General features: G+C 40.3%; 1 protein-coding gene across 1 annotated transcript in view; it reads left to right on the forward strand.

Moving 5' to 3' along the window:
* Nucleotides 1-22,143, forward strand: part of cntn3a.2 (contactin 3a, tandem duplicate 2) — a 117,891-nt gene that overhangs the window by 14,635 nt on the left and 81,113 nt on the right. Inside the window, exons 3-4 of the mRNA XM_036591925.1 lie at nucleotides 7,895-8,030; nucleotides 19,950-20,125. Of these exons, the coding sequence (XP_036447818.1) occupies nucleotides 7,895-8,030; nucleotides 19,950-20,125 (312 nt within the window). The remainder of the gene's footprint in view (nucleotides 1-7,894; nucleotides 8,031-19,949; nucleotides 20,126-22,143) is intronic.

The raw sequence follows: 22,143 nt of genomic DNA on the forward strand, positions 1-22,143 counted from the left end.
AAGGTCTGACGGTAGACAGAAAGTTAAGGAGGGTGGTGAAAAATCAGGGACACACAAGTACCAATGGCAGCACAGAGGCTGTTGCAGTAGAAGAGCTTTACTGAGCTTTTTCAGAGTGTCATAAAATTGTTAGGTGCTCATTTGGCTTTGGCTCACTTGGTGGAGGTTTGTGTTATGATGCAACAGAGCGGGAGTCTGAACTCAGGGCAAACTCAGGGCAAACTTTTTTTTGACAAGAAATATTTGACGAAGCAGGTGTTGCCTCAAGCAGAATTGCTTTAATTAAAGTCAATCAGAAATCAAAAAGGACATTTTTTAGCTTGTTAGTTCACGTCCCCGGCCATATTAAGCACAATTCATCATATCATATAAAGCTGCACTATGTAAGATTAAAATTTAACATTAAAAAATTGCTAAAATATATGGCGAGTTGCCGTGTAAAGCCTGAAATAGAAGTCAGACTTTAGAAGTCAGGATTTTACTGGAATTTTTAAGAATACATTATACCCAGTAACGTCACGTACAGACTCAAAAAGAGGGTCCGGCTCAATGCGGAGGTCTCAAATTCAAAATTTACAGTATGCTGATGAAAAAGTTTCAGAGATCATCAGATTAATCTGCTTGGTGAAGGGGTCTAAAGCAATTGACATCTTCTGCACATTGTCTGCAATTACACATCTTCACCAGAGAGGTCTCCAAATCCCCAAATCTTACATAGTGCAGCTTTAAAAGTGGTAATTCTTGTTTCTCTGTAATCCTCCACCAAAATGTAACGACTTGCTCACCTGTGAAGCTTCTTCTGAGTTTTGATTACAGGAGTGGGACTTTTGCCAAAAATATATGACCATATTTACAGATATTACACAGTTTATACAGCAATATTTTGATACACAGACGTAATGCACTAGTGGTGCCACATTCAAAATACTGCCATCAAAAATTCAACATTAATTTTTATTAATGCACTTATGCACTAAATCCAATTAAGCAGAACTGATTGTGCTCTCATTTTAATGAAACATGCAGTTGGTTTGTTGACAAACCCCAGTCATATTAAGCACAACTCATCACATCATATAAAGCTACTCAATGGATTAAAATTGAAAGAGGTAACATTAAAAACATGCTAGTATGTGGTGCGCGTGGGCTGCTGTGAGTTGTCATGTAAAGCCTGAAATGGCAATTTAAAAGTCAGGATTTCGCTGAAGTTTTTCAGACCACATCATACATATTAATGTTACGCACAGACTCAAAAAGAAGGCGTGTTATGTTTTACAATAATAAAATTTATGATGGTGACGATAAAATATCCTCATATTGCCCACCCCTATTTGATTACATCAACCTGCACCCATATATTTAGTTCAGTTCAGATTGATTTGTGTAGCACTTTTTACAATGGCACTGTCACAAGGCAGCTATACAGAAATCCAGGTCCAAGCCTCAGTGGTGACAGTGGCAAGGGAAAGCTCCCTAAGAGCAAGAACCAAGAACCAAGACTCAACAGGGAACCCATCCTCTGGTCGACACCGGATAGCACAACATGAAAAATATGATTAAAGAACAAAGAATTGACAATGAATAAACAGTAGTAAAGGAAAAAAATGAGTGTTTCATTGAACAGAGGTATTTAGGACCAATGGTAACCGATGACTACTGTTAGAAGGCTATCAGAGTAACCGTGAGAAATAGGTCTATGAAAACCAGTGTCTACTGTTAGAAGCGTATCAGAGCGAAAATGCGAATTAAGTCCTTCAAAACTAATGACCACTGTTAGAAGCCTATCCTGACACTACGTTAATATAATGACTAGCTCACCTCTGAAACCTCTTCTGAGTGTTGATTACAGGGTACACAGTACTTAAAGACACTGTAAATTAAATATATAAATTACACAATGCATATAACAATATTTTGACACGTGGACACAATGCACTAATCCTGCCGCATTCAAATACTGCCATCAAAAATTCAACAATAATTTACACTAAATGCACTAAATCCAATTGAGCAGAATGGGTTGTGCTCTCATTTTAATGAAACATGCAGTCGGTCAGTTGACATGCTCACGAAAGCATGTTGTGTTTTACTGTAATAAAATTTAGCACTATGTTAATATAAATACATAAAGAACTCAGTATAGTGTGAGATAAGTGACCACCGCCATGTATCATTGACCGAAACGCTCGGCTAGCTCAGAGAGCCTCTGGAATACATCGGTACTATGATTTCCAATTCGTGTTAACTTTATTTGGGTTTCCGTACATCTTCATCTTCAGTTCGAGTGCTGTACAGAGAGAGAGCTCACAATACGCTCCAGCGAGTGAGTCCAACTGATAGAAAACTCTACAGATTGAAAGTCTTAAACTTAAAAAAAACATACCAGAACTAACAAGATTGAGAGTTATTTTTGTCTTGCCTGTAGAAGATGCAATTAAGCTGTGCAGTCATTTCGAAAATGAATGGTATTGTTTGGCGGAAGGGTTGGGACTCCCCAGTACACTCTCTCAGGAAGCAGAAATAGAGTGTCACACTTTAATAGCTCCACTCCCTCAAGATACAGGAATAGAAATTTTCCTCTGAAACTGTATCCGTGTGAGATAATACTGTATTGTGACTTTGCTTTAGCTTTGCCGTTCCTTAAACCAATACAGAGCATTGCTGAGGAAATTCTGTCTGTTCTGTCTTTGAGCTGTGGGAAGAAAATCAATGAGACAGCTCTGCTGTTAAAAAGTCACAGTGTGCAGAGCAAATGCAAATTTCTAGAACAGTTATTCATTTGGTACATTTCTGCCTTGAACTATTAAAACAGTTTTTTGAAAACTCCTGTCAGCTCACTTCTTAAAGGGCCTAAATCACGGAAAACCGAATTTCCCACACTTTTTACAAATAAAGGAGTAAACATTCGCTACCCAGCTCATATAGTCAACTCATTTAGAAAAGATCCAACTCAAACATCTGTCTATTTACGTTTGTTTACCCCTGATCAGCCTACAGCAGCTTCGCTCCGCCCATTCATATTGAAGTTTTAAGGGGTGTTTTAACTCGGAATGCTTTTTGAATGAAGTGCAAAGCAGGGCAGCCAATCAGAACAGAGCTCATTTATCTGAAATCAGTCTTAAAGACACAGTAACGAAGTCAGCCTGTTTATTTCTAAGGCAGGGGTGGTGAACTGCGGTCGTGGGGGGCCGGTGTCCAGCACAGTTTGGTGATATTCCTGCTAACACAGCCCCAAAACCTGGCAATTTGCTGCTGAGTAGAATCAGGTGTGTTTCAGGTGGGAAACCACCGAACTGTCCAGGACTCTGGCTGTCCACCAGAGTTCACCACCCCTGTTCTAAGGGATAAGGACAGGTTGGAAAATGTTTGTGTAAAAATTATTTTTGTGCATAAAACCACACAGGTGTTATAAGTGGACCTCAAAGGAACAAATAAAATGCAAGAGGAATGTACAATATGGGCCCTTTAAGGAGGAGAGAGTGAAGAGCATATGCAGAACATCTTAATACCCAACTATCTTGAGTAAGCTCACAGCATATGGTCTATATTTACCCTCATTACTCTCCAGTGGCAACTGATGCACAACAAGCCTTCCATTCTCTATTCCATCAAGCTTTGAATGCATTCTGATTATCATTATAATAATTAGGACTCAATGCACAACACCATACCGTTATGCACTAAGACCCTCAGGGCCTTCTAGGTCTTCAAAGAAGGCCTAATGATTTCTGTGAAATAAAAAAAAATACATTAAACACATACACGTCTGCAATTTTTGTTTGTTTTTATTTAATACAATCATTGTGCTTGATGTAATTAAACTCCGCAAATACTGTATTAATGCTCTTATTTCATTGGTACATTTTAAAAGAGTTGCCCGGTCATTCCGTGGTGTCTTGGTAGATACAGCTGAGTTAACTCTCCCATTGGTTAGGACTTCAGAGGCTGAACTGAAGACCTAATGTGTCAGATTAACCACTCACCTAATTGGAAAGTGAGAGTTGCATCAACCAATCATGTATTGATTTCCAATGATCGGGACCAATTTAGTGAGAATGTCCCTTTAGACCTTCTGGATGTCCTAGATATGTCACTAACTGCCTATACTGCTGGTAGCCTGACCAGTGCGTTCCAGTCAGACGTTACAAATGGAAAACAGCGCAGCTCTATGCCAGAACTCTTAACTGAAGGATACTCTGTAAAAAGGTGAAATATATCGCTGTTGTCAGAAAAAAACCTCATATCTCCAAAATGATAACATTACAGGAAAAAGGAAAAACCTACTTTACTTTTAATGTAAGTCAGTGGAACCAGACATCTTTCCAAGTCATTTTGGGCTGTTTTTTTTTGGTCCATTCTTAATGAAATTTACACACAATGTAAAGGACAACAGGTATTTTCAAATGTCAAAAACTGAAAAACGACAAAAAACGGAGATACAAGGTTTTCTTCTGACAACAGTGATGTATGTTACAAGCTTCAGATAAATCATGGACTGTCTTTTACAAGCTTGAAAAGGCCATGTTTAATCTAGAACAGACAAAAAACAAAAGTAGAATCCCATAGACGATAGCAGAAATGAGCATGTCCTCAGTTTTGACTGACTTTGAATTTACAGCTGATAGAACAGAAGGCTTATCTTTAATGGTCTCGGTTCGCCACTGTATAATACACACAGCACCAGTTAAAAGTTTGAACACACCTGACTGTGTTTTTCGTAATTTGATCTAAAGGCTTATATTTACATGCTTCAAATTTGTTTCTAAGACAAATATAAATGTTGAATTTGATGTCAGTGCATGAATTTATCTCCACAAAAATGTTTTAGATTTAAATATGAAGTAGTTTTTTCGGCAGCCGGTAAGGTCCCAGCATACGTGGAGCTCCTTCAGGCCTGTTAGAAAAATATTCCAGGTGGCTCCTCATGTAGATGCTTGAGGGAACGCCAAGGGTGCATAAAGCTGCATCAAGACAAAGGGGCTGTACTTTGAGTTATCTCAGTATATGAGATTAGAATGTTTTATAGTGCAGTTTTTAAATGTTTAACAGTTTTCATGGTCGTGGCACATTTCCGTGTGTGTTAATTCATAGGCATATCCATCCCACGTTCCAAAGGGAGTGAACGGTTTGAATACAGTATTTGTTTTGAATGCATAAATGGTCTGTAATGAAAATGCTTTGTCCTGCAAGCCATATTTCCGGCTCCTGCAGGGAGTCTGTTTTTCGCTGCTCAGTGATGCTGTATAAAATATGCCCCTATAATATCACTTTAGCCTTTTTACTGGAAGTAACACATGCATGAAGTGTGAAAATATGCTGTCAGTACAGCAACCAACTGTTTGCTGCTGACTAGTATGTATTTTGATTATGCAAAAGTTAACATTTTTCCTTGTACACAGTCGTTTGTTTATTTATTTAAGCAGCTGCCTCATTTGCTTTATAACAAAAAGCTCTGTTTGTTATTAAACTGGTGCTGTAATTAAAGCACAGCACTTTCATTTCATTTTCACTGTTGAAGTTTCTAGTAAACAATTCAACCAACTGTAAATAGTCACATATAAATCTCGCCCCCAGACCTCCTGGCATTAAGGTGTTTCCCAGTTTCCACGTCACTCATACGACATTGTGTTATTTCATAGTTCTGCTGTCTTCGCTTTTATTCATGAGGGCGGAAAACTGTTATGAGTAGGTGTGTCCAAACTTTTGGAGGTACTTTATACACCGATCATGTTTCCAAGTTGGTTTAGAGTTGAAAACACCTTGTAACTGACTTGGATTTTAGAGTAAAATACCTTTGCTCTGAGTTTCCTCACTATGTTTATTTTATTAAAATAAATGGTTGAACATTTTGTCACTGCCAGTGCAATAATAACGCCTCCAAAACTTCACCAAATGTCTCAGTAGTGAAAATTTTGGCTAATTTTGAGCAGAACTCAAAATCACTACCCAGTACATAAATAATAATAATAATAATAATAATAATAATGTATGTTTATATAGCACCTTTCATACATTAAAAATGCAGGTCAAAGTGCTTCACAGTACAAAGTAAAAACAACAGAGCAAGAAAAGATAATCAAGAATAAAAACAAAATATAATAAACAAACAATAAATAGCAGAAAAAGTCAATAAAAAATTGCAATTAAGAAGAACATAAAAGTAATAATAATATTCCAGTAAAAACAAAGGAAACAATAAAATCCTAGTTAAACGCTGAAGTAAAGAAATACGTCTTTAACTGTTTTTTACAAACATTGACAGACGGAGTCTGATGGATGTTTATTGGTAATGTGTTCCAGATCTTTGGTGCATAATAACAAAACACTGCCTCTGTTTAAGTTTCATATGTGGAATATGGAGCAGCAGCACTGGATGATCTTAAAGCTCGATTAGGAACATCATCTATCAGCACTCAGAAATGGTTTCTAGTCCTTGTTAATATTCTTGCTGCTGCATTTTGCAGGACGTCCTATGAACAAAGCGTTACAGTAGTAAAGTCGAGAAAACATAGCAAACACAATTGTACACACATAAATTCATAATAATTTTCGTTAAACCCCAAAAACGTTTACTTAATTGCACGTTTCAGTAGTGACAGTAAGACCAGAGGGGTGGTCACTGCTCTTGTGCGCTTTTGTCCCATTGCATATGCATTCATAAGAGCAAAATACTGAGATGAGATTATTAACTGAACCACTTATTCTGATTTACTAAGGCTGGTAGTAAAAACCGACTGTGCATCGTTTAACCTCATTTTCTCTTACTTTTGGCGATAATGTGGCTGTTGAGACAGAGAAAATGTTTAACTCTAATTAAAAAACATTTTGTGAATTCACGCCATTTCATATTATTCTTAATTTGAAGAAGGAAATAAAAAAACAGATGTTCTCTGTATAATGATTGGACAGTTTTTTTTCCCAAAAACTATTATGAAACTATTTGTCTCTGCAGTCGCTGCACTAAGCTACTAGTTACTGGTTCGCTCTGTGGCTTCTGTTACCGAAATGTCACAGACAAGGTTTGATGCACTGAGCTACAGACGCCCTCACCATAAGTCAAAATCATACGGTTCCCAGCTTGAGCAGGAAGCGCTCAGTGAAATTAAACATGGGTTTTATAATATGACACGAATTCTAAATGTGAAATGGTGGTGCACTATTTTTTACACACCATTTAGTGCTGAAATATGCGTTTTGGGACGCAGCCTGTTTGTTCAGCGTGGCAGAAACGAGCTTCCATGCAAAAAGCATGTGAGTCAAACACGTGGTTACATTGCACTGCTCATATGTTAATTACGCAGTTTGCGCTTGTGTTCATTTGCATGGAAGTTCTTAGTAGATAAGCCACTAAATTAGTCACCCCCACCAGCGCAGAGTGTTGGTAGACTGCCGGTAATTAGCACCTCTTTTGGGAAAATCAGGCCCTATGAGTACAAAATAATAGACATGATAATTTTATCAAGAGTAGAAGTGAAGGATAGAACTGGATTTTATACTATGATAAGTTAGTGAAATTTAAAATTATATAAAGGGGTGAAACTTCTGACCAATCAAAGAACACAGAACACCCTCATGCATAGTTAAACCACTGCAGTATGAAACCAACCGAACCAAATGAAAAAGATAAAGATGTGACCGAAACCCGAACTCTGGTGCAGACCTCAGTAGAAGTAGAATGTCACCTGGCTGTTAGGTCAGTGTCGACTATATGACAAATGAGGACTGGAATAAGTGTTTATAAATGTTTATGTAGGTCTATGTCAGTTGTCTTGTAGAGCTTATGTAGCCTTAGAAACAGTCTCCTACAGTAAAGTGTTGACAGTATTTGTTAAAGACTGTATACGACTTGCTCTGACATCTGAAATCATGTTCTTGCTTTGCTCTTTTTCATCAGAATGTCTAGATTATAAATCGTTCCATGGGCCAAAATGGCGAATGGAGCCCAGTGATTTGATGGTTCCTGTGGGTTTACCTGAAGAAGAGGCCACGCTCACCTGCGATGCTAAAGGCCTCCCTTCTCCTCAGTACAGGTACCGTACTGTTTCCTTTTACCTTCCTTCTCCTCTTGCTGATTTCTGTGCCACAGCCCAGCTGAGCTTTTCTTGCTTTACGTTACATCATGGAAAACTGGGAGCTCGATGGATTCATATAAAAAGGAAGCAGTCCAGCAGTTTTAGTCCATAAATTTGATAATTATTTGAATACTTCGTTTGTATGCTTTAATTGTGTGCCTAAAGAAACAGAGCTGGCTTTGGTTAATTGGATATATAGCACAAGCTATATAAGTATTATCTGCTGTGGTCAGTCACTGCTTTCTAGTGACATCTAATGAATTATGGATTTGGTGATTTTAAGGCTGCACCTACAGGATCTGTCCCCAACAAACTGCAGTGTTTACCCCAGTCTGCTGCGGCTGGGCCGTCACACTTAATGAATGCATTAACAACTACATCAATTAAACATGGACCCCATCAGCGCCCTGTGTCCTTGTGTTTGTACCACAGTGGAACGGGAACTCAATATGTGTGACTTTTTCGGTTTATTTGGCATTTAGAGACTGGCAGGATGACAGTGTGTTATTGTTATCATGCTGAATTAGTTGACAGTGCACTTCTGTATATCGTGGGTATCATCAGTACTTCTAGAACACTGACTGACTGCATGTATGCCATAAAATGACTTTAGACCACTTATAGTTTATAATACGTTGCCCTTTTTCTTAATGCGTAAAAAGGAGAGGTGCATTTTTTTGCATATGTGACCTGTTGCTAAGAAACAGTAGCATCACAGCTGTAAATCAGTTGCGCTGGCATTCATTTCAATACTGTCACTGTCCCAAAAAAAACAAGGATCCCCAGAATGGCATCTTTACAGGAGAAGGTAAAAACATTATTTACTCTTAATGTATTTTAAAGTAAAGAGATCTTATTTCAAGCAGTTTTACTGGACGATTCGTCATGAAATGTTCACACAATGTAAAGGATAAGGAGTTCAAGAGGTGTAGAAAAATAAAAATAGAAAAAAAACAGAGATACTTGAGAGATACAGTGATATGTATTGATCTGTTTCAGTCACAACATTTTTTCTTGCAGTGGCCATATTAATGACCATCTTCTGCTGCATCTCAGTGGGAGAGTTCTTTCACGGTCACTGAAAAAGTCAGGTTCAGAAACACAGCATGAAACTCAGAGACTTCGCAAAGATACTGAGGCTTTGCTTAGACTAAATAGCCCCGTCTCTGATTGATAGATAGATGGATGGATGGATGGATGGATGCTTTTGATCCCGAAGGAAAGTTAGCTCGTTCGGGATCAATAAAGTATCTATCTATCTGTCTAGCTAGCTGTCTGTCTGATAGTCTGACATACTGTCTGATATACTGTAGTTTTTAGAACAAATTTTAGTGAAAACAGAGACCAAAAGTGTATGTTGTATGTTTAGTGGGGTTTTTTTTTGGTCATTATATCATATTATAATGCAGGAGTCTTTAATTAAAATTTAATATGGTCCAGTTACAGAAAATTTCCTCAAGCGAAGGTTCGGAACATCATAATGTCTAACTTGCATGATTCAGTGTCATATACAGTTTACTGAAGTAGCCTAGTAGGAATATCAACATCTTATACAGTCAACAACTGAATGTCAACTGAATTTTAGATCACGCCATGTGAAATAACTTCCCTCTGACTCACTTTCTTCTCCGACTGCTGTTTCTCGCCTCGTCCCTCCCCTGTGTGTGCGTCACTCACTCGAGTCTCAGTGCTCATCGTAACGCACAGATCTGATTGGCTGAGTAGCGTCACATATGATATTTACAACACGTGATTGGTCTGTGAGTCTCCTGGGCTGCTAAACTGGTATCATAAAGGCTAGAAATCTACGCCAATTAAAACAGGACCACCCCGTCGAAATTAAGTAATTCTCCATAGTTTATCGGTTGTAGGTCCAGGTCCGCATAGGACAGCGTCTTGGTCCGGACTCGGACCGCGGTCCACCTATTAGTGACCTCTGTTACAATGTATCACGAGGCTTGGGTCAGAATATGTATCGTGACGTTAGTGACAATACCCAATATTGACCCAATATTGACCCAATACCCAATATTGACAGTAACAGAGTAGCAAACACATCGTCCCACACATGGTAGAGAGGGATTCCCTTCTCCCCGTTCAGACATAAACACTACAGCTTTACCAGTGAAGATACTTTGGTGCGACTTTACATATATAAAGTCTTGTCATTTGCCCTTTTAGAAAGTGATCTACTATCTAGCAAGTGTGGCGCTGCTATTTGTAAAAATAAACTAAAAAGTGTTTTGTTCACGTTGTGCTTATTTTTCTCTGTGAAATCATATTTCAAATATTTGATCTGATTGGCCAGCACAAAAAAAGATGCATTATCGCTTTGAGTATTGTTAAAGTAGCACTCCCTTCAGGGCTCCTTCAGAAACTCCGCCCCCCAAATTTGTGGACGCACATTGTCGATGCCTTTTTAGATCTTTGTGGCCATTAAAACCCTTCGCAAACCTTGTACACACAAACACCATGATATAACATTAGAGAGAACAACCACACAGCAAGTAACGTAACTAACGTTAGCTGGTAGCAGGTTAGCAAACTGTTGTTACGGTTTCTGCTGTAAAGCTGACCAGCTGCTGTCACAAACATTCGCAAACAAGACAAAACAACACTGACTACTGATTCTGTGAAACAGCAAAAATGAGTTAATGTTGCCCTACAGCAGGAGCATCCTCCTCATCCCTTTTCAGGCATTTCAGCCCTCAGTGAAGCTGAGGTCGTCCTCAGTTTCACCAGCTTCTTGTTCGAATTTTTCCATCCCGCTTTAAATTGTGAGGGGGGTCACTGCTTAGGGAGGGCAAAACAAAACGTGCAGGGGGCAGACGTGTTGACGGGGCAGGACTAACGTGCACGTGTGGCCATCCCGGCTATGAAAACAAAAAACAGAGAAGCTGGGACTGCAGCACACACAGTGGTGGCGTGACTTCATTCTCTGCTCAGGATACTGTTACTACACTATGTCTTTACATAGAAAATAGTGGTTTGCTGCTGTATGAGTGTTTAAAATCTCGAATATATTACCTTTACCTCACACAAAGGGATCAAATGTACACAGTCCAGTGTGTAAAAACAGAACACAAACACATCTCTCGCATCGCAAGACTTGATCTTCAAAAAATGCGTAACACACCTCGAAAAATAGCTGATTGCATGTCGGCTTATTATTCTGTTATTTTGTTCATTTATTTTGACCAGTTGTTGGATTTTACCTCTTATTAAATAGTTTATTTTGCAGTCGTTGAATTGAAAGCATTATAGTCACATTTTTCATGGCCTTTATTTAAATTGCTGCAATTTTGCTGGTGCATTTATTTATTGCACTTTTTTACAAACCTTATAAAATCAAAATATCAAGATAAATGAAATGTGTATCATGAAAATGTTTCCAAACATTGAGATGTTATATGTTTGCCATTGTTGTGCATGTGCAAAAGCTGTTTTCTGAAATGAGCTAACCTTGAACTATAACCTTTTAGACATGCAAACAAGCTCTTCCCTCAGTGGATACAGACACAGTCTTAGCGCAGTCAGTTCGCAGCAGCAGTGCGTCGTTCAGCGTCTTGGGAGAGGATGATTGGAGAGTCTGGTCTTAAGGAAATGAATCTTTAATCACTTCCCCAGCTCACTGTTGTTCCTCCTCCTGTGTCGAAAGCCCATTTCTTCCTTCCATTTACAGGCGAGCAGTGGCTGTTTGGCTTTTCTGTAGGGTCTGTACCTTTTCGCTCATTGCTTCTCTGGTTTTCTTCCCCCTCTCCCGGCTATGCACGGGCTTTATGCATTTCCAATGCCGCAGCCTTAGCCCAGGTGCCTTTCTTGATGTGCAAATAGGTCCGAGCCCTCTTTTCTCTTATCCCCCGCTGCTGCCATAGAGTTGTCAGCTCACAGAATAAATCACCCTCGTAAGGTCGCCAGGTTCATTAAAAGCAGAGGTAGATGTGCTGCACAATTATGTTAAGAAATCTTTATCACAGTTTTAGCCTTTTGTAACTGACGTACCATGACACACTGTTTAAATGACGTCAAGCACACTGAAATGTGTAAGGCGCTAATGTACGGATCCATCCATCACACATTAACACCAGTTGTAGAAACAGAGGAAAGAAGACAGAAAAGGAAGAAATTCTGGTAACACTTTCTATGAATGTCACATTTGTAAGCATCTATAAACACATTTATAACGTGTTATAATGTATTCATAAGGCATTATGTACATGGTTATAAATATTTATGAAAATGAATTACACTTTATAGCCATGTTTATTATACATTATGAATTGTTAATATAATGCATTATAAATAGTGTTAATAACATGTTATAATGTCAGTGCCAAAGAAGTCAGTCCCAGCTTGGAGAGCGTAAAGTAAAGACAAATACCAAGCTAACGGTGGTGAACATTACCTTTCCCACATTGGGTAAAACACTGATGCAGCTCTAGTTTAAACTCTGACATTTGAAGCCTGTAATGAGCTTTACTGTGAATGTTTTAGTGTTTCAGTAAATCCTTCAGTAAATACTTCAACTTGAAGCCTCACTCTGAACACTGGAGGAGGCTTTAGTACAGTACGCTTCACTTTACTTAGAGCGGACAAATACCACTTATGAGCTCTTATAATTTGTTATGAACAGTACTTATAATGTATTATGTTAACAATCCATAATGCCTAATAAACATGGCTATAAAGTATAATGCATTTTTATAAATGTCTTATGAATGCATTATAACATGTTATGAATGTGTTTATAGATGCTTACAAAGGTGAAATTCATAGAAAGTGTTACCGAAATTATCTCTACAAGAACTGGACATTCTGATCAAGGAGGCGAGTATCAGCTGCTAAATGACAAGCATTTTGGGAAATCACTGTGAAGAAAATTACGCAGTTGGAACGATCAAACTATCCATGGATGAACAAAAAAAGCATATATTAACGCCACCACAAGCGTTTAGCAGATACGGATATAAATGTTTTGTGTGCTTTGAGCGTCCTGATCAATCTTCACACATCCCAGATGGGTTTCTGTGGAGGATGAATCAAAGCATTTATGCCGTCCAACAAACATAAATAACTTAGGTCAAAATAATACAGGAACACATTACTGGTTCACCAAGGCAATTCACAATTGCAGTATGCAGTAATATCTGTATGGTATTCTGTCCATATTGTGCACCCTGAGTTTTAACCCATTAAACTCCAGGCCTATTATTCAGTAGGCCTACATTATCACCTTATGACAGTTATTTGAGCTGGCTGCAGTTATTTAAGCTTTTCCCAGTTATTTTCCATAGTTGTTCGTCCGTTGGAGTGAGGCAAATGCATGTCAATGAAAGAAAGCAAAAAAGGCAGCAGTGAGGAATGTTTGTTTAGTTGATGGTTGTTAACACCTTTAGAGGGCAGCAGTGAGAAATGTTTGTTTATTTGATGTTTGTTTACTCCTTTATTTGTTTATTTGAGCTCAAGCTCACTCTAATAGTTGCATACAATAAGCAAAAAAGACAAATTACTAATTGTGATTATTTATATGTGCCCTGCGATGGACTGGCGACCTGTCCAGGGTGTATCCTGCCTTCCGCCCAATGACAGCTGGGATAGGCTCCAGCACCCCACCACGACCCAGAAGGATAAGCGGTTTAGACGGATGGATGGATGGATTATTTATATGGCAGTTAATCATCAGTTAAAATTTCATGATCATAAATTATTTAATTGCTAATCTTAAGACATATTATTCAGTAACTGCTATGACTTATTCAGTAACTACTGTGAAGCTAATATGCACATATGCTGTAATTATGAGCTGAAGAATTGAAGTAAGGAAACAGGTCAAAGGTCTGCAGGAGCGTAACATTGAACCTGACCTGTACTCGTGACTTTAAGACCCAGCCCAATCAGTTCCAGCTGCTACTGCTAAATTTTGTGACCCGATCCTGACCGACCAGAATCCCCTCATACTGCTGCAGAATGGCTGCATCCACGGTCAGTGTGACACTGAAGAGACGACATGCCAGAGCACTATTGCAAGCTCTACACTGTACATGACCAGTGTATCAGATCAGAATGATCCCTGTAAGGATCTCCCTGACTCATCTGGAATTTTAAACTGTTCCCATTAATTAGTTTTTATTTTGTCCATGGCGAACAGACCAGCTTTGTTCTACACATATGCTGTGCGAGAAAAAGAGAGTGAGAGATTATAGTGCATGAAATTTATGTAGGCATATTCCTTTCAAATAGAAACAAATCCACTGCAGAAAAATCATTCATTAGAAAATGACCCAAGCCTGACTCGATGTTGAGAGTGAAAAATCAGCCCGAACTCAGCCGAAAACCTGATATTTCGTTGGACTGAGCTCAGGTAGAAGACCTCTAGCCCACTTAAAGACCCCGTTTACACCTGATCACTTCAAGTGACTAGTATCTGGATTGTATCCTGATAAGATTTTAGCCACATGCATTTATACTTGGTAGTCAAATGCATCTCTTGTTTGTCAGACTGAAATCTGATTGCTGTGTCGGACAGAATATGCAAATACGCAACTGAGTGTCAGTCGTTTATCCGTTCAGCCTTTTCATCTGCAGTTTGTTTGGCACAGTAGTGTCTGTCTGCATTGCTGTTAAGCTTTTCGTTTCGTCCAGTCCCCAACTATGTGCGTCCAGTGTGATTATCTTCCTTGCAGACCCAGATAATGTGACCAGTGACATACTGCATGGGGAGGGGTTTGGGTTGTACTAGGAGGGGTTTTGTTTGTCGAATGTGTCTTGGAGAGATGGGTGTGTTCACACTGCTACAACATGTGGCTCAAATGTGTCTCAGACCACCTCCTGAAGTGGTTTGTGCAATCAGATTTGTGTCTGTTTTAAATGTGTTTTGGGTGCGTTACACTTGTCCAGATATAATCCAGATACCCAAGACGCATGAAGTGACCAGGTGTAAACCAAGTCACAGAGTCTAATGTGGAGTTTATGGCTACGTTCACATTACCAGGCTGAAGTGGCACAAATCCGCTCTAATGTGACTCAGATCTGATGTTTTCAGAGCTGTGTGGACGCAAATCTGATCTTTTCAAATCCAACCTGAGCCACTTTCATATGTGGTCCTAGATCGGATACGTATCCGATTCATGGCCATGTGACCTTAATGTGATGCTCAGATCGAAATTCATGTGCCTTTTTTCCCCACTGCGCTGCGCCATCATTCAGCGTTACCATGGCAGCAGCGCCGAACAGAAGTTAAAGCCTGTAAACGGTGGAAAAGCAGCTCATCTCACCTTTTTCTCCTTCGTCTCGCTCTAATAATGAAGCTGAGAGCTGATCAGAGTTAATTACCTTCTCAGCGAAGCTCGTTCTGCTCGTTAGTTTGTGCTGATGATGCACGTGATTCATTCACGTGACGTTACTGAGTAGGATGAGCTCATGAGAGTCATTTCAGGACGCCGGTTTGTTCACATTGATGACAGATTTGAGTCACTTACCTAAACGAGTGTGAACCATCATATCAGAGAGATCGGATTTGAGCAAAAAATCAGATTTGAACAATGAGGCTTGTAATGTGAACATAGCCTATGTGTTTGTGGTCGGTGGTTGAAGGTGCCGCTGTGGTCAATAGAGCGTTCTGTCGAGTTCAATTTTCTTAACTGTTGCTTAACTGTTGCTTAACTGTTGATGGATGTTGATTTGGTGGGAGTTTTGGACACTGAAGATCTCAGTGTTGAAGTCCTGGTGCACCCAGTATTATACAGAAATAGAGTACAGAACATTCTCCTGCCTTTTTCCACTTTAAATAGAGAATCGACACTCCTCTCCTGTCATAGTCATCCCTTTCAACAATGACACTGTTACCATGCCGGAGTTTTTATGGTTACATGCCACCATCATGCTGCGTTCAGGTGCTCATTGGAAGATTATATATACCAGATGGTTAACTAGTAAACTTCAATCCATTCCAGTGCTTGTTCGTTGATATGCCCACCACACGGAAAAAGAAAGCATGGAGGTCAGCAGAATGTAATCCTGCCTTTCCCTTGCTGTGTTAAACACATAGATTTAATAGAAGTGAGTCGTTATACATCACAGCTCATAAACTGTATATCGTCTAGAATCCAGAGTTGTAAGTAGGACTTGTCGGTCATTCAAGTGCAATTTACACGTGGAGAAATCTGATATTTCCCAGTTTCCGACACCACTCAATCACAGCGTCAGTTACGTACCGCTATGAGGCCTGAAACAACCTCATGTACATGCAGCATAAGCGTCAGTTGCCTGGACAGAGATTAAGCCTAGTCCTGGACTACACAGCATTCTGAAGGTGAGATTCTCCACTGAAATGAAAACGTAGTCCTGGACTAGGTCTGGAAGATTAATCCCCATCTGGGAAACATACCCTTAGGGATTAAGGGGGTTAAACTGCTGCTGTCACTCACAGGTGGCAATATAACACTTGCTAACATGACTCCTGCCAAAATAATATTATAGACAAAACAACCACCAAAGCCTAAAGACTTGACAAACCCTGTGAAATCTCCATGCTGAGTCATGGCAAGATGCATCAAGAGTGAACTGCCAGAAAGATCTGGTTTAATCCACAGAGACCCAACAGTAAGCTCTGATGACTGGAGACGGAAATGTCACTGCAAATTACAGAATGAACTTTTAAGAAACAGTGTCAAACTCTGTGCCCACCACATCTCATCTATTAAAGTTTATGAAACAACTCACCATCGACTGCCCTGTTGGGTCTTGCATGATGAATTAGGTTTCTTCCTGGGTGTGAGCCACTAATGCAGCCACAGACTGAAGACTAAACAACTAAACAGCAAATAACTGCTGCTAGATTGCACTAAAAAACTTTCGCTTTCTACACTGTGGGCTCTGTAAAGTATCTCCCACCTCGATTAGAGTTTGTGAGCGTGTGAGTCATTAAGGGTGAGCCAAGCTTTGCTAGCCAGCTGAGAGTGGCTGGCCCACGCTGGCTGTGCGTCTGTGTTTGAGAGAGATTTCTTTCTTGGCCGGATCGCACGTAGGCTGCCGTGGCTTTCTCTCCAGGGTGAGCCTACAGGTGCAGGACGTCTGAGCTCCAGGAGATGAGTGGAGAGAGAGCGAGAGAGAGAGAGAGAAAGGGGAGATTGAGCAGATGAGCCTGCAGCTCTAGAGCCCAGAGCGCCAGTCTCATCATCGGCCAAGCCTGTCCTTCCCCTTCCATACAAAATTGATATGAACAGCAGGGTTGACTAGAGTTCAGCCGCGGTGACACGAGAGACACCGACGCTTTCCAGAAAAGCCCTGAGGCGGATGTAACCTCACTTCACACCTCCTTCTGTACCTCGCTCGCTCTCCCTCTCTTGCTCCCTTGCTCCGTTTGGATGTGGCACCTATTTGCAGCCGCGTGTCAAGTGCCCTCCATCAGGCCTAGCTCTCTCTGCATCTACATCTATTTTTAACTGGCTTGTAGAACTGAAACCGGCCTATTGATGCCGTGTGCGGCTGCCATTTGCATCTCATGTGGAGGGTGGGGGGTGTTTGGGGGGGTGGATCACATCAGAAGCAGCTGGTGATTTGGCCAGAATGTGAGTGCGATTGCCTCTAATGCGGGGATGTTAAGAGCAGGGCTTTTTGTTCTGGTCCTTACCCCCTGATCCGCTTCGTGTTTGCACTCTGTACATCTGCTTGTACAGATAACGGTTCTGAAAAGGCCCAGGCATTAAACTCCACAGGCGAGGAATAAAAATACTCGTAGCGGCCTGTGGGACAAGGACAGAAGCATGGATTCATGTGAAATCGCATCCCAGCGATGTATGGTTAACCTGCGCCGGCGAGAGAAAGCGAGTAATGCTTCGGAATAAATGTGCGAATTCCGAAGTGTGGGCGGCAGCTAACCAGCCCATGTCCTGCCTTATCTGGGTGCTGAGAATTTTCGATAGCGAACGTGCAAAGCACCTCACACATCGACTCGATAAACACACCAGGAGGTGTGGGTAATACCAGTGTCATGGGGATTTGGGTGTCATATAATCCTCCAGGCATTGAGGGATTCGGCTCCTTCATAAGATGTTTTTTCCCCCTTCTCTAGGCGCTATTTTCATGCTTGTGAATTAGCATGTGGTGCCAGATTCCTCCTCCTTCTGCGTCAGTTTCTGTGCACAGCCTGAACCGTGGGGATAGTACTGACACCCAGTCAAAGTAAAAGACTGGCAAGCTCCAAGATCTTAGTGATCTCTCTCACACTTTGAGCGGGTCCCTGCAGGACTGGCCTGGCTTCTGAATAGCACGCTAGCTGGTTTGACCTCCGGTGGGCTGCGATCCAAAGCCCTGTTGACTGAGGCAGCTGAAGCGTGAGGAAGCAGGATTGATGACCTCTCTAGTAGTAATTAAAGACCAATAAAGAGACTGGACTGAAAAGAGCTTCAGAATACCAACCAAACAGTACAAAAGCCAGTGACCTAGATCAGCAGTTTGTCCAGTTGAAGAACCAACTTGCAAATCAGCATTTTTAGAGTTACGTTTTCATGTTTGTCCATTTATTGCTGGATAGAATGAATTTAAACTACGCATAGGCCTGGACTGAGTCTTCACATTACAGGTCATCTTATTCCGAGCCCTCTTATAACCGACTTGGGGCCGGGGGTGTTATTTTTTTCTTTTACTTTACCATTTTGTCCTGTAATTTTCCAATAGTCTCCAACACCAAAGCAGACACAGGAGAAAACACAGTGATACTGTGTGAGTTGAGTGTTAATGTTGATCAAATAAAAGAACAAAATAAAGCACAGTTCAGAAAATTGTGGTCATAGTACATTTTCATCCTTAATCTAGTAATTTTATCTAGTAATCTTACTATTAATCTAGTGAGAAAGAACCAAATTGCTAATGTCACATAAACCTTACCATCTGAGAGTTTGTGGCTGCTTAGCTGAGCCCTTTGCCTTCTCTGCTCCAGTTTCACCTGAAGCCATTTGAAACGACCTGTTTGCCCTGACGAACGAGAGCTGAGACGTGTTTTTACTCATGTGTTTTTCTCATGAGCGAAGTCATTATTCAGTCTGAAACATGACGCTGTGGTGTGAGGATGTCCTAAAATGTATTTTGTACCATAGAAGTGTCTTTTTATACAAGCATGTGTGTGTCTGACCAGCCCAGCCACTTAGCAAGAACACTCTCATCTGTTAGGTTTAATAAATGTTGTATTAATGTAGGATGTCACATCATCCAATATTTGAAACTTCAGTTATGTTTACGTTTGGTAACACTGCTGTCTTGCTATGATTAGGTCAAAATAAATTTATCAAATAAACAACTTTTAACTGGTGGTACATTAGTTTTTACAGTCACTGGAAACTGCAGTAACTCGATTAACTAACACTAGGCATGATAGAAGTTGCACTTTTTGCCAGTGATATTAAAGCATGTTGTATATTTTATGTCGGTATTTATCTCTTATCTCTTATCACAGTTCAATGGAACATTGAAAGTTTCAGTTTCAGTTGGTAGCACATTTGTGTTTGTAAGTTGAAGAGGAGATGATTTGAATTTGATTGCAAAAGAATGTATTTATCATACTTCCCTGGGAAAGTTGGAAGTGCAGATGTAAATGTAGTATATTGTGTAGCTGTGCAATGTTGTAGTTATGCAATTACATTTAAATATCATAGCAAAACGACTGTAATAACTCTGAACGTCTGAGGGTTAAAAACACAGCTAAGTGTCTCCTTTCTGTGAGTGGAAGCTTAATTATCTGTGACGGAGCGCTCAGCTGTCTGTAGTGTGTTTTAGTTGGTGTATGGCCACATCCGAAGTCATTTCTAAATCAGCTCTGGTCTGAAGTCTGTGGCTGCCCGCTGAGGATTTTGCGGTGAGTGATTTTTTGTGTCTCCGCAGGTGGTCGCTGAACGGCACACTGATTGATCTCAGGGCCGACCAACGCCGTCGGCTGTCTGGGGGGAACCTGGTCATTAGGAGTCTGGAGCGGGCCCAGGACGCGGGAATCTACCAGTGCACTGCCTTCAACCCGCTGGGAGCCATTCTCAGCAGGAGAGCCAGCCTCCAGTTCGCATGTGAGTCACCCACTGTATACCACAGCATGGTCCTGACCCGGTGAGAGCCGACTGCTGTTATGAACGGTCACACTAAACATTGTGCTGTTAAAGGTCAGAGCACTAAGCCTGGACTTGGGGTGGGCAAAATATAATCACAATATTTGAAGACATTTTCATGATACACAATACGCATCATGGTCCTTTTATGTGGAGATCATTAAGCTGGAACACTAACAAAACCAGTGCACTAACAAAACAGTACTGCAATGTTTAAATAAAGTCCAAATATTTTTATCGTAAATTTTCACAAACTGCACATTTACTATTAAGCAGTTAAGCAGAGCTGACTATCCTGTCATGGACATCCAGCATGGTTGGGATTCTGACTCTCGAATAACTGTTGAATATTTTCATTTTTGAATGTTCTATCAAATTATCTTGAACATTCACATATTCTGTAAGAATAAGATGAGCACTGTTGCAACAGTTGGGTGTATTTTGATGTTTAATTAAGCATAATTGAAATATTATAAGATAATAAAGAATGTTAATGATAAAAATTCTTTTAATAGCAATTAAAATTGCGTTAAAATGCTAAACCGGGATCCCTGTCCAAACTAGCATCTTTGAAGTGGTGCAGGAAAGCGTTTTGGTCAGCTCTTATCAGTGAACATGGGAGTAAAGAAGGTTTTTAGGCCACTCAAAGGCTTTATACCGGAGCACACACCAAACTCAGCTGGGCCGGCTATTGCCCACTGCAGTGGCATAAGTTTCCTACAGCTCTGGACGTTTAGCTAGCCTTCACACTCCTTTATTCTTGGTAATAAAAGCAACTGAGAGCAAGCTAGCTAGCAATCTGGAGCAGCAGAAAACTTATTTAGACCATTTTTATCACCTTAAGTTAGTCTCACAAGCTGTGCTGAATTGCGATCTCCAGTAAATCCAGTGTGGAGAGTGGGCAGCTGCATGCTACTGGTGACGACCTAACATTCAGTTTGATAACAAAACATTTGTTCGAATTTATTTAATATTAAAGAATAGTATAAAATATTTCTTGCAGTCCTGCTCTGAATCTCCAGACAGCCACGGTGAGACCTTATTTAAAAGCCTACTGTGAACCTCTTTTAGTTAATCATTCACTCAGCCAATATTCTGTGTGTACGACAAAAACTCAGAAACAAGAACCAGAAACTGGTTATGTTGGATGAAGCAGAGCTGTGCTGGGGCTAGTCGTAGGCTAGCATGTATAACTCAGTAGCTACACTGTCAGAAAACATACTATCCACGTTACTCCTGCACCCCATGATGCTTTGAGTGACTTATAAACAGAACTTTGGGTAAAGTGTTTACAGACAGTGTGTTAAATCCTTATAACATTCTAGCACAAAATGAAAATGTAAGTGATCTTTGTTGTTGGGATGCTTGAATGCTTTTGTCCCGATGTTTCTAGTCGATGTGTCAACAGAAACGTGAACCTGCATCAGAGAAGCGCTTTATTCAGGGGATTCTATTTATAGCCTACATGAATTACTTAGGCCAAAAAAAATCATTTCATTTCAGCTTTTTAATTTTGTTCATGCTGTCAGGTACAGACATAAACCCATAAAGCAACGGCATTACATAGGCTGTGTTCACACAGCAGGTAAAAGTGACCCAAATCTGATTTTTATCACAGAATCTGATTTTTTGTTTGGCTGTTCACATTATCTTTTAAATGTGATCTGTATCATCAGTCTGAACAGATCAGCTCCTAAACTGACCCACATGCACAAAAGAGCAGAGCGTCACGCTGCTTCACGGCTCATCCAGAGGTAAACAATCACAACCGCCAACGAAAGCCAGTCGCTCCTGGAGGATCAGCTTCATCTTCACCAGCATCACAGGAGCCATCATGAAGTTCCAATGGTTGACAGCTGGGCTCATCACCCAGAATGTGTTCAAGCCGTAAAAAGGGCACGGTCACTTCTTTGATTAGTGTCCTTGGATTCTGTAAACTGTTTTTGACTCATTCTCTTATGACTGCGTTCAGCCAATTC

The sequence above is a fragment of the Colossoma macropomum genome, unplaced genomic scaffold, assembly GCF_904425465.1.
Source record: "Colossoma macropomum unplaced genomic scaffold, Colossoma_macropomum, whole genome shotgun sequence".
NCBI lineage: Eukaryota > Metazoa > Chordata > Actinopteri > Characiformes > Serrasalmidae > Colossoma > Colossoma macropomum.